The sequence below is a fragment of the Phoca vitulina genome, unplaced genomic scaffold (assembly GCF_004348235.1).
Source record: "Phoca vitulina isolate PV1807 unplaced genomic scaffold, GSC_HSeal_1.0 scaffold30, whole genome shotgun sequence".
In the NCBI taxonomy this organism is placed as follows: Eukaryota; Metazoa; Chordata; class Mammalia; order Carnivora; family Phocidae; genus Phoca; species Phoca vitulina.
In genome coordinates, this window is record NW_022589733.1 from 18974768 (window position 1) to 18990404 (window position 15637).

Sequence of the window (15637 nt, forward strand, 5' to 3'; positions counted from 1 at the left end):
GCCATCATTTCATTTAATCCTTACACCTCCTTGTTCTAGGTCTTATGTTAGCTCTTGTCTTTGCCCAGCTTTTTTCTCCCTCTTTTTCTTGTAACATCTCTGCTGTACTGACCACAGGAACATAAGTCAACATCCCTGGGGCTTAGTGATAGTTTTAGGGGCAAGCATGTGACCTAGTTGAGCCAGAGTTCTTTGCCAGAAAATGTTCAAAATAGCTTTGGCAGGGACACTTTAATTTTGTGTTGCTAGGCTGGAAAGGTGAAGGCCTAGAACTGCCTAGAGCCCAGTTCCTTACCAGAGAGGGGATGCAACTGACATGGTGGTGTTCTCATTGCTAATCTCGAGGTCCTTTGGAACTGGCTCAATTCTGAAACCCTTCCTGGGATTCAGCGGGCTCCCCACTGTGGTCCAATTTACCCCTTTGTGATTAAGCTAATTTGTCAGATTTCTGTTGTTTGCATTAAAGAAACCTAATACAAGTATCCTTGTTTTCTAATGGGGGTGGGGTAGCCAGAGAGGTAAAGTAATTCCCTTGAGGTAGTATTTCCCATGGCAGATTCAGGCTTTGAACCCAGGACTGTCTGGCTACAAAGGCATAGCTTTTTACCTTTAACTGTGTTGTCTCCAGAGCCATGCTCATGTTCAGGGAGCTGCATATAATGCAGTATTGTTTTGGGAGGAGTGAATGAAGGGACCTGCTGATAGGTTGGAGACCAAGCAAAGACAAAATGGTAAAGGGCTTCGGAATACTTTTCCTGACTACTTTAGTAAATTAAATTACCTAAATTCACCCATAACCCTCATACCTTAATGTATCAAGTTGTTATTTACATTTGACCATATTATGGGTAAAATCTTGTACTTAAAAAAAAGCAAACACCGTTTTTCATAAATATTTTCTATGTTACTCTACAGTCTCAAGATCTCCTTGAGTCCCTTACTGTTGGGACACATTTGGATTGGGTTTGGTATTGGTTTTTATAATAATGACATTGAATACTTTTATCTTTTGAAACACCTCTCTTTTTTTTTTTCTATAGAATTTTTTCTTAAAATATCCTGAATGAGGTAAAATATCCAAAGTGGGTTTTCTGGGTCAGCATGTATAGGTTAATATAAGATATATATATAGATGGTGTGAGACTCCTACAGGAATAAACTGGATACAATAGCGCAGGAGTAATAGTCTCAACATTACAAAAGGGAGCTAGGAGAAGACCAGGCTCCCACCCCTGGTGCCTGGGTGTGTCTGGGGAAGGGTCCCAGGGCGGGCATCATGTCTGCCACAGCATCTCGCACACCGCTGCGCCGGCCTGGGAAGACAGGAAAACACAGTATGCCCAATGACGGTACACCTAGTTCTTTATAGCTGCTGAACCTAGTTAGTTCTTACTCATCTGTTAAAATGCAGATGTCACTTCTGGGAGGATTCTGCTGCCCTACCTCAACTAAATTGATCACCCTCTTTTAATGTTTCATAGATTACTGTTAATGTGCTTTATGTTACTACGGTTTGTATTTGTGATTATTTGGTTTTCTCCCCACCCCCACCTCACACTAGATTATGAGTTCCAGAAAGGAGGGTCTGTGTCTCTGGTAACTTTTTTGTTCCCCTGCTTATCACAATGCCAGTCACATGGTAGGTACTTAATCTTGCTAAGTGAACAGTGGAGTGGAGATTTGTTGTCGGACAAAGAAGACTGGCTTATAAATGAAAAGGTGCTCGATCTTAAAACCAGAATTTTGCAAAGGAAGGCAGTAAGATACTATTTCATACCCATTCGGCTGGCCAAAATTTAGAAGTCTGGCAGGGGGGAAATGAGAACTTGTGTACACTGCTGGCAAGAGGATAAACTGGTAAATCATTTTGAGGAGTAATTTGGCAATATCCATCCAGTAAGAGTGAAGCTAAGCATACCTCATGGCCCAGCAATTCCATTTCTAGATATATATCCTGGACTAGAAATTCTCCTTGGGTGAGCACAAAGACATGCGCAAGGATGCTTATTGCTGCAGTGTCCGAAATAGTAACAGTAGGGACACAGCACAGATGTTTTTCAGTAAGTGAATGGGGTTAATAAATTGTAGCATACAGTACAGTATTTAAATGAAGGAACCAGAGCATCTCACCAAAAAAAAAAAAGAAAAACGTTCTAGGTCTGCCTATACCACTCCTGTCCCCATGAGGCTAGATGTGGCTGCAGAAAAACAGAGCCACAGTGACTGGTCCCACTTTAAATTCCTGACTGTAACCTCAAGCATTTGTCTCCCTAGTCCAGTCATTGTCCCAGTCTCCTAAGGTCCCAGCCTCCTGAACTACAGTTTTATAGCTTCTCTCTTCTCAACTCCAGCATTTCACCCAGTCCTCACTCAGCTGGTGACCTGGTTTCCTAGTTAACAGAAAAATAAAAGCACTCAGAAGGTAACTCTGCGTTCTTCCTTTCCTTTCTGTTACTATGGGTGATACTTGTTTCTCTTATCTAAGGCCAACTTCTCTTGTATTAGATCCCATCCTTAAACTAGGACATCATTCCTGCAAGTGTCCTCTTCTCTGCCTCTTTTCTTGTCTACTGAATCTTTCCCATTAGCATAATAATGTGCAGTTTTTCTCATCTTAAATATATGTATTTGTGAATATATGTACTGCAACACCCTCTACCTGCCACTCCATTTTTTGCTTCACTTAAGAGGAATATCCCAGGTACGCCTGGGGGGCTCAGTCGTTAAGCGTCTGCCTTCGGCTCAGGTCATGATCCCAGGGTCCTGGGATTGAGCCCCACATTGGGCTCCCCGCTCAGCAGGAAGCCTGCTTCTCCCTCTCCCACTCCCCCTGCTTGTGTTCCCTCTCTCACTATCTCTCTCTGTCAAATAGATGAACAAAATCTTAAAAAAAAAAACAAAACAGGAATATTCTAGTGTTCGTTGTCTTCACTTCCTCTCCTTCCATTCTCTCTTGCACCCCTCCTAATCAGGTCTTTGTTTCTGTTCTTGCTGAAGGGCACCAAGGGACTCCATGTAGCTAAACGTACTTTTTTTCAGTCCTTTTACTTGACCTTTCAGCATTATTTGGTACAGTTCATCACTTCCTCACCCTTGACACATTTTTTTTGGCTTCTATGTTACCACACTTTTCCTTGTACTCTATTGACAGCTACTTCTCCCAGTTGTTTTTGTTTTTGTTTTTGTTTTTGTTTATTTCTTTAGACATGAGAATTCTTGTAGGGCTCAATCTTTAGGCTTTTCTTTTTCTATAGTCAGCCCTCATTGTGGCTGTCACCCTGTCTCATGGTTTTAAATATCTGCTTGCTGGCAACTTCAAAGTTTGTATCTCTAGCCCAGGATTCCAGACTCATGTAATCGACTGCATATGTGACATCTCTTCTTGCATGTCTAACATATCTTGAATTTAATGTGTCCAAAGATGAACTAATTCATGATCTCTCCCTCCCAGTCCTATCATAATCATGTTCTTCCCTCAGTCTTTCCTTCTGGGAGAAGAACCCCATTTTTCCAGTTGCTCAGGCCACAAACTCGGGAACTGTTCTTGATTCTTTTCTTTTGAACCTCACATCCAAGCTTCAGTAAGTCCTGTCTGCTAACTATCAGGATGGATGTGGATGACCTTTCTTGTTTCCTCTGCCTCCCTGGCCCAAGTCCCTGTCATCAGTCATCTCTGGCTCAGATATTTGCAACAGCCTCCTAATTGGTTTCTCCACTTCCATCCTTGCCTCCCTGTGGTTGCAGTTTAGTAGCTAGAGTGATGCTATAATAATCTGAGATCATGTCATTCATCTGCTCAAAGTCCTCAAATAGCTTTCCATTTCACTGAATAAAAGCTGAAGTAAAAGCCCTACATAGTATTGTTACCACCTGCTGCCCTGTATTATCTGACTCCCCAAGTCTTCCTTCTCACTGCTCTGGGCCCACTGACCTCCCTGCAGTAACTTACACAAACAGCAAGCTTCCACCTCTGAGCCTATGCTTTTGCTGTTCCCTTTTCTGGAATCCCATTTGCCCTACATGTCACATAGTCTAGTCCCTCATCTGCAAATCTTTGCCCACGATTTTCTTAACAGAGCCCTTTTTTGACTACCCTATCAAAATACCATGCCTCGGGGCGCCTGGGTGGCTCAGTCGTTAAGCGTCTGCCTTCAGCTCAGGTCATGATCCCGGGGTCCTGGCATCGAGCCCCGCATCGGGCTCCCTGCTCCGCGGGAAGCCTGCTTCTCCCTCTCCCACTCCCCCTACTTGTATTCCCTCTCTCGCTGTGTCTCTCTCTGTCAAATAAATAAAATCTTTAAAAAAAAAAAAAATAGCATGCCTCTTCCATGGTACACCCCATCTCCCTTCTCAGCTTCATTTTTTCTGTAATACTTACCACCACCTAAATATTTTACTTGTTTATTATATGACCTTCTCTAGAAGGTAAGCTGCATGAGAGTAGGGATTTGGGGGGAGGAGGAGGTCAACTTTATTGAAGCATAACATACAGGGGCGCCTGGGTGGCTCAGTCGAGTAAGCGTCTGCCTTCGGCTCAGGTCATGATCCCAGGGTCCTGGGATCGAGTCCCACACTGGGCTCCCTGCTCAGCGGGGAGTCCGGTTCTCCCTCTCCCTCTGCCCCTGCTTGTGTCCCCTCTCTCGCTGTGTCTCTCTCTGTCAAATAAAATCTTAAAAAAAAAAAATGAAGCATAACATACAGAAAAGTGCACAAATAGCAAGTGAACAGTTTGGTGAACAGGGCAGCGATGTTTGTATTTTAGTGCTGTGTCCTCAGCACAGAGACACTCAAATATGTAAGAAATGGTTGCCCTGGCGGTACATGTATCACTAAGGCTAACATTGAGAATAAAGTTGAGGGATACATAAAATGTGACGTTACAACTTTTTAAAAGTCTATTCGTATCTATTTTTAATAAACTCATATGAAGTAAAAGTAGGAAAGTATTAAAATACAGCTTCAGAGTGGTGGTTTCCTCTGGACCTACAGGGGAGACGGGTAGGAAGGAATAAAAGAAAGCTTAAACTCATTTTATTTGTCTTTTTTATTTTTAATTTTTTTAAAGATTTTATTTATTTATTTGACAGAGACACGGCGAGAGAGGGAACACAAGCAGGGGGAGTGGGAGAGGGAGAAGCAGGCTTCCCGCGGAGCAGGGAGCCCGATGCGGGGTTCGATCCCAGGACCCTGGGATCATGACCTGAGCCGAAGGCAGACGCTTAACGACTGAGCCACTCAGGCGCCCCTTATTTCTCTTTTTTAAAAGCAAACATGGCAAAACATTAACATTTGTTAAAAGAGGATGTTGCATAGATATTTGTCCTGTGTGCATCTCTGAATGTTCAAATTCTTTTACAGTTAAAGTCAGCCTCCTTGCCCTTAACGGGTCTCTGAGCTCATAAAGCCACCTGCTTGGTTCCCCTCAGGGCAGGAGCCTATTTGACCTGTACATCCAGAATGCCCGAAGGATTTAGGAGAAGGAAAATAGGCATTCATTTTCTCAAGGGTGAGAACCTGATCTAAGCCTAAGAACGAAGAAAAGGGTCTTGGCACTGTCAAGATCAAGCAAAGTCATTGCCATTCCCTATAAATGTCTCTTTAGGGACCAATGAAAAAGAAGGGGGTGGGACGCCTGGGTGGCTCAGTTGGTTGAGCGTCTGCCTTTGGCCCAGGTCATGATCCCAGGTTCCCGGAATCAAGTCTCACATCGGGGTCCCTGCTCAGCAAGGAGCCTGCTTCTCCCTCTGCCTGCCGCTCCCCTTGCTTGTGCTCTCTCCCTCTCTCTCTGATAAATAAATAAAGATCTTAAAAAAAAAAGGTGGGGGGAAGGGCAAGGGAGCAGAGCAGAAGACTTCTGTAGTAGATACAGAACCCAAGTGATTACTTGCAGGAGTTGGTGGAAGAAGAAAACTGATTTTTGCTAATTTCAGTAAAAACCCTGTAATTTTGGAAAAACACTTTTTTTGGACACATTTTTTGACAAACATTTTAATGGATAAAGGAACTGAGAAATTTGGACCTAAAATATACATGGTATTTTATTGTGCTCTCGACAGATAAGTATTAATTGTAATAATTAATGGGGTTTTTGTTTTACTGTGTGCATTAAGAAACTAGCAATTAGCAATTGTTCTTGAATTTTAATGCTTGTTTTCAGAAGAGTTATGACAGGATTTTGACAGGCTCTTTTCTGTTGGCTTGGCGTTGCTGATAAGACCCCAAAAGCAAAATCTCATGTTCCCCTGCGTTTTAAAGGGTACTTTAAGGCCTGGACATCCTGTCCCACAGGAGTCTCTAGGCATTGTAAGATTTACAGAACCTCTTGCTCTTGGGCCTCCACTGACATGTTAGCATATAACAAGGTTCAGATCCAGAGGAGAGGGGCCCTATGCTCCTGGGGTGAGGCCTCTGCCCTCTCCGCAGGACTAGGGGACTCAGGTACCAAGAGAATAACTTGGGGGCATCTGAAATCACTGGAGCTTGGTGTATCCACTCCAGCAAAACCACAGGCCCCCTTCTTCTTGGGATAGCTAGCCATGTCCCCCTGAAGAGTGTATATGGGGTGGTAAGGGGGTGGGGAGGAATCAAACACAGGCAGGGGCCTGAAACTGGAGATTTCTGAAGGAGGGGCAGCTGCTGCTAGAGTAGCCCCTACCAGGAGAGCATGAAGCCCTCTAAGGGTCCGAGTTTGTGTTGTGCCTAGGAAGCAAGGGATAGGACCACTCCATCTGTTTTCTTTGCTGCCAAGATCACAAGACAGGATTTCAGTAGCTCTGAAGAGCTGACCATGTAAGTGATGGTTGAAACCAAGAGCCTTGAGAATGAATGGGGAGCTAACCAAACGAGAAGCTGGAGTGGTGCTCGAAAACCGGGACAAACCTCTACTCTGTGCCTGGGGCTCCCAGAAAAGGGAAGATAGGGTGGCAGGAGCCATAGGGCTGTGTCCCAGTGACTGTTAGGTGATGACCCACCTGGAGAGGGGTTAAAGGCGAGAACTGCATGGGGCCAAAGAGAAAGACTGCCCCGCTGTAAATGAACACTTGGGGCTGCGGTGACAGCCACGCATCTTCCCAGTGAGGAGACTCCTGCCCAGCAAGCCACCGGCCCCTGAACAGGACCATCCTGGCGGACCTCACCTTCTTTCTCCTTCATTCGCCCCTGACCCACGCGCGGAAAAGCGGCCAGGGCGTTCGGGCATCTGAAAATAAGGTATGAGTTTGGAGTTTTAAAGCGGCCTAGACTAAGTTTCAATATCCGTAAGTAAGCGCAAATTTGCTTTCCCTTAGGTTAAGGGATCCTAATGGGGTATCTGAGAGCGTCGCGGGGTAAGAAGGCCGCTTATTGGTGACACCACACGGGTTAGAAGGGTTTGTACCACCAAATTTCGGAATTAATAACAGGAAGAGCTGGGTGTTGCATTTAAAGAGGTGTCAAAGGAAGCCCACTTGCATCCCCCCACATTTCACGAGCGATAGGTGGGAGGCGCGGTCCGCACGCCCGCGGACACCCGGCTTCCGAGTTCCCGGGTTGCGCGGCGCGGCTGGAGACTACATTCCCCGAAAGCCTTGGCGGTGGCGCACTTCCGCCTCCGTAGCTGACGTCTTCCGCCGCTGACGCCCGCGCTCGGCGCACGAGGTAGAGGAGTGAGGTTGTGCACCCGCGCCTTCAGTTCCAGTTTGCGTGGGCTTGTGCACAGTGTTTCGTGCACGGAGCGCAGATGAGCAAGAGTTTGGGTGGGTGTGCGACGTGCGCCCAGCGTCCGGCTCCGGTGTCCCATGGCCAGAACACCCCAGGCCGGGCCCCGCCCCTCTTCTCCCGCGCTTTGCCCAGAGGCTGGGCACTGCCACCTCCTATCATGTGACCTACCCGACAAAATGGGGATAAGTTGAATCATATGAGATTGTCTAGGTAAGTGGAGAAACTCCAGGTAACCATATCTTATCTCTCTGAAAAAGTGTGGGTTTTCCCGAGGAAGTGTGTTTCTACTCCACTGAAACAAGGTCCTAAAAACAGAGACACCATCTCCTCCTCTCCCTCCGCCTTTCCGCTCCCTTATTCTGGATAGGAACGGTCCTGGGCAGGTAGGCCGGAGTGAAAATGATGAAGCCCTAAGTGAAGGGCCACACTCCCAATAATGGTGGTCTAGGTAATTAGGGCCACCTCTTCCATGGAGTATAACCTAAGCTGGTTGTGAGATCGAGCCCCACATCAGGCTCTATGCTGGGCTTGGAGCCTGCTTAAGATTCTCTCATTCTCCCTCTGCCCCTCTCCTGCTCTCTCTCTCTCAACAAAAGTATAAAAGTGCTGAAAACTGGGAGTCTGAAGAATCACCCCACGTTTGAACAGGACCCCACAAATGAAGGTACCCTCAAGAAAATGTTGAACTGGAGATAAGCCCTGGCATAGACATGTATCCCAAATTCATGTTATCTTGGAGGTGTAAGGAACCTGAGCCTTCAGTATGGACCAGACTAGTGGTGTGCCCAGGTGTTGACAGAAGCGAATGAAAATATAGTACCTTATAGAAATACTTTAGGGAAAGGTATTGTCATCTCAGACATCAGAGTGTTCACATACACCCCCTTTCTTAGTAACTTCCAGCACATTCTCAAAGATAACCAGACAAACAAGGAAGTAAGACATCATGAAAAAACAGGCAGAAATAATAGAAAACAAATACACAAAAATTTCAGATTCTAGATTTATCAGAGAAAGAGAATAAAATAGCAGTTTTTCGTATTTTTACAGAGAAAAAACAAGCTAGAAAATATCTACAAAACCACGAAAGCTTAAGAAATTGAGATATCAGATTTGGAAAAATGACCAAACATTAAAAAATAGCTAATTAAAAATTTAAAAACTGTGTTTAACAGCAAATTACACAAAATAATTAATCAGCTGGAATATAGGTAAGAAGAAATTGTCCAGAAACTGGTGGGCAGAGACAGTGAGATGAAGAGACAGAAGAGTCAGAAATAAGACTAAGTAAAACACATGAAATCATTGGGCAGGAAAGTCCAACATAAGTTTAACCAGATTCCCAGAGGAAAATAAAAACTATAAGAAATATTTGAAGAGTTAATGGCTAAGAGTTTTCCAGAACTGATGAAAGACATACCAAGCTATAGATTCAAGAAGCCCAATGAAACTAGAAGAGGATAAATAAAAATAAATCCACAACTATGTACATCATGGTGAAACAATAGAATATAGAGGGTAAGTAAAATCTTATAAGCAATTAGACAAAAAGATCAGTTAACTTCAGAGAAGTAACATCTGACTTCCCAATAGGATTAATAAAAGCCATATGAATGAGGAATGATATCTTCATTGTACTTAAAAGAAAATATGTGCCTACCTAGAACTCTGTATAGCAAAAAATATTTTCAGGAATGGAGACACAAGTCCCTTTTATAAAACTAAAAACAGGAATTTCATCATGAGCAGACCCTAACTAAGGAAAGGAAATTCTAAACACTGTATTTCATACAAAAGGAAAATAATCCCAGATGGATGGTCAGAGACACAAGAAAGAATAAAGCCCAAAGAAAGTGGTCAAATGTGAATAAATGATTAACTGTATAAAACAATAATAATATTTATAAGTCTTTAAACATACAGAATTAAAATCCAAGACAGAGATGCTTCCATTGCTAGCTATAACAGAATAGCTTGTCATAAACTAACATTTCTACTAGAAATAGCTAGAAGAGCTGGATAAAATACAAATATATATATTATTTATGCATATACATATATATTTGTATATATATAGTATATATGTGTATATATATTGTATACATATATATTTGTGTGTGTGTGTGTATATATATACTTGAAAGCATTGGAGAGCTCCCAAAGCAGCCAGGAGTTGAGGATCCAAGATATCAAAGAGAAGGGGAGCTCACTGAGATAAGCCCAACATTCTCCATGCTTCCTCTCCCAGAGGGACAGTTGATGGTACCTAGTCACAGCGTTGTAAAACAGTTGAAAAACAAAAGACTAGAAAACATTAGAAACAGCAAAAGGAAAAAAAAGACATTTTACCTTTGCAGAGAAAATACTGGAAGAATGGTCAAAACGCCACAGGTATCTAACAAGCTAGTGGATGGAGCAACATAAAAAAAAAAAAATACTAATTCAGAAAGTGCGAAAGAACTTGTCAAGAGCCTCCTGCACATCCACAAATGCAGCACATCCAGCTGAGGAGTCTCAGTGGGCAATTTGACTCTTCCTTGAGGGGTCATTGGAGGGATGAAGTTTCATCTTTGACCCAGGCTTGAACCAGAGGGTAATGGGCTGGATGCCAACTCTAGCCCAGAGAAATCCCAGGATGCCACAGCCACAGACACCCTGTCTCACCATCTCCGACCTAACCTAGAAGCAGTTCCACACTTCTGGAAAGAGGTGGCTTTCACCTACCACACTCCTGCCCAAAAATCGTCCATGTCCACCAGAGTGGGTGGCAAAGGGGCAGGAATCCAGCAAGGAAACTGAGCCAAAGGCAGGGAGAGAAAAGCACTCCTTTGCCTCCCCTGTTATGTGTGACGTTCCCCAGAGTTTGCCAGGTCAGTGGCATTTCTTGGTTCAGGGATCCAATTCAGAGGTGGGGGTGACTTCACTGACTCAAAGACCCAGCAACCAAGCAGAACAGCAGTGGTAAGTCTGCAAAGAAGGTTGTGGACTTGGGGCCCTTCCGTGGGACAAAAACAGCTTCCATATTAGGAAGCTTTATGAAACACTGCAGGCCCTGCAGGATTCTGCACATCCTCCTTCACCTGCGTGGTCTCTGTCCTCTGCCACTGAGGTCCTTAAAGGGGCACGTAGGGCTCAAAAGGAGGTGATGACCTCTGTGCTGATGAGTCAGCAACTGCAGACCCAGGAGCTTATGTTGGGGGTGGGGTGCAGGGAAAGGTGGGGAGTAAAAATCTGGGACTGGAGAAAAAGGGCCCTAGGGGGGTCAAAAGGAGAGCAGAAAGGGATGGGGAGAAGAGGACAAGGGACAGAGGGTTGGGAACCCTTCCTGGGGGCTCCAGGGTGCTCAGTTAAGGAGGATCTCGCACATGTTACAGGAACCCTTTCCTCTATGCCCAACCACTCCTACCTTTAGCCAGGCCAAATCAGGTGTCAGGAAAGACATTTTTGGTCCTTTTCCCCTTTAAATTTGTTTTCCAGTTTCACAACACAAACACTTTGGGGGGTGGGGATTAAGGAACCACATCCATGACATTGCCCAACCTATCTGGATGCTTCTAATTCATACTACACCTGTTACTTCAAGGAGAGATGGTGGGTAGGAAAACTGTGTCCCCACACCAGGCTCCTCTTTCCACTATGCCTCAAATACAAGTAAATGTTATGACTAGGGAAATATAAGTTCATTTTTTTTAAATGTCACTGAATTCACAGATTTGGTCATTGTGTAGTACAGTGGTTTTCAAATTTGAACATAGGTGAGAATCTCTTGGAGCACTGGTTGAAACAGATTTCTGGGCCCTAGCCTTCTATTTTCTTACTCAGCAGGTATGTTCCAGAGCATTTGCAGATCCAAAAAGTTCCAGATGATGGAACTGGATGACACTGCTGGTCCAGGGACCACACTCTGAGTACTGCTAATCTAGGTTATCAAATAGAGCTACTTTTAGGGATGCTCTGTTTGTTTTGTTTTTCAAGCACTCTCCTCCAGTTTATTCAAACTCTTAGCCAATTTTTCTAGCCTTATCCCTTCCTCAAATATGTCCAAACAACATTTCATGGAGGATATAGACCAAAGTAGTAACAAGAATAGCAGGAATGAAAATGATACTCCAGACCCTTAAATACAGAGAAAACTGGTGGTTGCCAGAGGTGGGGGGTGGGTGTTGGGGCAGGGATGGGCAAAACAGATAAAGAGGATTAAGAGATACAAACTTCCAAAAAAAAAAAAAAAAAGAGATACAAACTTCCAGTTATAAAGTCAGGGAGGGGTGCCTGGGTGGCTCAGTTGGTTAAGCGTCTGCCTTTGGCTCGGATCATGTCCCTGGGTCCTGGGATCGAGCCCCGTGATGGGCTCCCTGCTGAGCAGGGAGTCTGCTTCTCCCTCTCCCTCTGCCCTCTCCCTGCTCATGCTCTCTCTCTCTCACTCAAGTAAATCTTTTAAAAAAGTAAAATAAGTCAGGGAAATGAAAAGTACAGCATAAGGAATATAGTCTGTAATATTGTAATAATATTATAGGTGACTACACTAATCGAGGTTAGCCCTGAATCAATATGCTGTACACCTGAAACTAATAAAATATTGTAACATTGTATGTCAGTTTCAATAAAAAGAAAATGATAAACTCAGCATGTATACATTATGTACAGCTAAAGTATGTCAGTAATACCTTAATAAAGTGGTTTTTTTTTAATGAAAATAAAACCTTGTGCTCTTCATTTTTCTACAGAATTTCTACAAGTATTTTGTTTGACTACTTAAGCTGAAAAGAAATCAAAGTGCGTTGGCAGGGAGGGGCGGCGCTGGGCTGGTCCTGAGAGTGGGCTCCAGTCCCAGCAGCAGGGACAGTGTAGTGTGGGCGCCCTTGTGGTGGGCTCTAGACCCGGCTTCTTTTTTTTTTTTAAGATTTTATTTATTTATTTGACAGACAGCGAGAGAGGGAACACAAGCAGGGGGAGTGGGAGAGGGAGAAGCAGGCTTCCTGCTGAGCAGGGAGCCCAATGCGGGGCTCGATGCCAGGACCCCAGGATCATGACCTGAGCTGAAGGCAGACGCTTAACCACTGAGCCACCCAGGCGCCCTAGACCCGGCTTCTTGAGATGGCCCCTTCTCCCTGGGGTCTCACAGAAGGAAGGAAAGAAAAAAGAAAAAAGGAAGAAGAGGTGTGGCTGTGTGGCTCAGTCAGTTAAGCGTCTGACTCAGTTTTGGCTCGGGTCATGATCTCAGGGTCATGAGATCAAGCCCCACATGGGGCCCTGCACTCAATGTGGAGTCCTCTTGAGATTCTCTCCCTCTGCCCCTCTCCCCCTGCTAAAAAAAATAAATGTCTTAAAAAAAAGAAAGATAAAATGCTACACCTTTTCTGAATTTTTTTTTTTTTTAAGATTTTATTTATTTATTTGACAGAGACGCAGCAAGAGAGGGAACACAAGCAGGGGGAGTGGGAGAGGGAGAAGCAGGCTTCCCTCTGAGCAGGGAGCCCGATGCGGGGCTCGATCCCAGGACCCTGGGACCATGACCTGAGCCGAAGGCAGACACTTAACTGACTGAGCCACCCAGGTGCCCCCCTTTTCTGAATTTCTTAGGAGAATGGCAGTACCTTTTTACTTTTCTTCAAAGCACATATTCAGCCAAGCCTTAAATTAGGACTTAGCAGTGTGTTACCTCTGCTGGCAGGTTGCAGTGACAATGTTTGTATGTGCTTAAACTATCCTCTTCTCCCCCGGAAGTGGTCAGTAATACATGTCTTGTAAATAGATTTGTTCTTTGCAATTTTTTTCATGTTTCAAGATAATAGCATTGTTTTGTCCTCCTCTGTGTTGCACATTCAGGTCTTAGCTCAGGATCCTGCACCTAGTAGGTGCTCAAAAGATTTATGAACAGAGCTAATGGACAATTCCAAGTCTCCTTGATGCCTTCCCAGTCAATACTCTTTGCTCTTTTGAGTGACCTGGGACAAAATTCTTAATACTCTCTGTACCTCAATTTCTTAAACTGTAAAATGGGCACATTACTAGAACCTACCCCCTAGGGTTGTTGTGGACTAAATGAGTTAACATGTTGCACAGTGCGTAGCTCATAGCACTATAGATGTGTCTTGCCACTATTTTGTAATTATCATTACATCATCATTGGAAGCAACTGGGCTGTAATGGGCACAGCATTGGACCTGAGTTAGAAAATGTGACACTAGCTGTCCAGTCTTTTGTGCACTTCACCTCCCCTCTCTGCTTCTCAGTTTGTTCTTAAAATGGGGGCTGCCAGGGACACCTGGGTGGCTCAGTCGGTTAAGCGTCTGCCTTTGGCTCAGGTCATGATCCCAGAGTCCTGGGATGGGGTCCTCCAACTGTCTCCCTGCTCATGGGGGAGCCTGTTTCTCCCTCTCACTGTGCCTGCCTCTCCCCCAGCTTGTGCTCTGTATCCTTCTCTCCCTCTCTCTGACAGACAAAATCTTTACAGAAAAAAAGTGGGGGCTGCCATAGTCCCGCCTGTAAGGGCTGATGATACTGTGAGGAATAACTGAGTTAACGTCTGTAAAGCACTTTTTGCATCGTGCTGGACTCCTGGTCGCTGTTCTTTAAAATGTGAGGTCCTAGGGCCCCCTGGGTGGTGCAGTCAGTTGAGCTTCCCACTCTTGGTTTTGGATCAGATCGTGATCTCAGGATCGTGAGATCCAGCCCCACATGGGGCTCTCAGCTCAGCGAGCAGTCGGCTAAAGTTTCTTTCCCTCCCGCTGCCCCTCCCCGCGCGCGCTCTCTCTCTCCCTCAAATGAATAAATAAATCTTTAAAAAAGAAATGTGCGGTTCCGGGGCGAACAGGCTGGGATTATTGGGCGCTAGCCTTCAGTGGGGAGAGCTCTCCCCAGGAGTGTCCTAGTAGGAGCGAGGGCTGCACAGCCCTGCCTACCTCCTGGCGGGGGAGCCGCATGCATGCAGGTGGCCACCAGGGGGCGGTGCCAGACTGCGGAGGGCGCCAGGGACGAGGCAGAGCCTAGAGGGAGTGAGCCTGTTTGCCAGCCTTCCTCTCCTTTTCTTCCTTCTCCAGTGTTTGGAATTTCACAGCGTGGAACGAGGTACCGGCCCTTGAGACCTCTAACCAAGGCTCCTGCAACTGGGGTGGGTCAGCGGGAGTATGCGGCAAAAAGGGAGATTGGCGTCAATGTCGGCTATAGTTAGGACCCATGAACCCAAGGCGCCCCTGTTGTAATAATGCAGGGGGTGCCCAGCAGCTCTGAGAGCAAAGGGTGTTTTTTTTTTCTTCCTCAAGACTTCTTTTAAAAATTTTCAAACCAATAGAAATGTCTTTAAAATTGTGCGATGAACAAACATCCTTGCACCTTTCATCTGTGTTCATCAATTGTCAATAACACTTTACCAGATTATTTATACACACCCATACATTTTATTTTTGGCTGAATTATGTAAGAGTTACTTGCAGAGACATTCTGACACTTTACCCCTAAATACTTAAGCCTGCATCTCCTAAGAACAAGGATATTCTCCCACACAGCCACAATGCTATTATCACTAAGAAACTACACATTGATATATTTCACTATTGATATACAGTTCCGTATTTAAATTTCCCCAATTGGTCTAGTTATATCCTGTATGGCTGTAGTTTTGTTTGTGATCCAGGATCCTATCAGTGTTCGTCTCATTTTTTCTTTCATGACATTTTTGAAGAATCCAGGCAAGTTGTAGAAAATTCCACAATCTGAACTTGTCTTATTTATTCTTCATGGTTAGATTCAGGTACATCCCTTTTGGTAAAATCCTACATAGGCCTTGTTATCTATTTCCCATTACATCATTGTCAGGAAGCCTGTCTTGTAGACTTGTACCATATTGGTGACACTAAGTTTGGCCACTGGGCTATTTGTGAATTTCCTATCCTTCCTTTTATCTCCCCACCAAAAAACTGAATCGGATCAAGACACT

At 44.7% G+C, this 15637-nt stretch overlaps 1 protein-coding gene across 5 annotated transcripts in view; it reads left to right on the forward strand.

The window, feature by feature from the left end:
* The window catches only part of ZFP90 (ZFP90 zinc finger protein), a 158128-nt gene that overhangs the window by 97230 nt on the left and 45261 nt on the right, over positions 1-15637 (forward strand). Inside the window, exon 5 of one of the 5 annotated variants that reach the window (XM_032424056.1) lies at positions 4077-4158. The exons of the other annotated variants lie outside the window; for them this stretch is intronic. Coding sequence (XP_032279947.1) covers positions 4077-4141 — 65 coding nt within the window. The 3' untranslated portion in view covers positions 4142-4158. Of the gene's footprint in view, positions 1-4076; positions 4159-15637 lie in introns of those variants that run through there. 5 annotated transcript variants of the gene reach the window in all.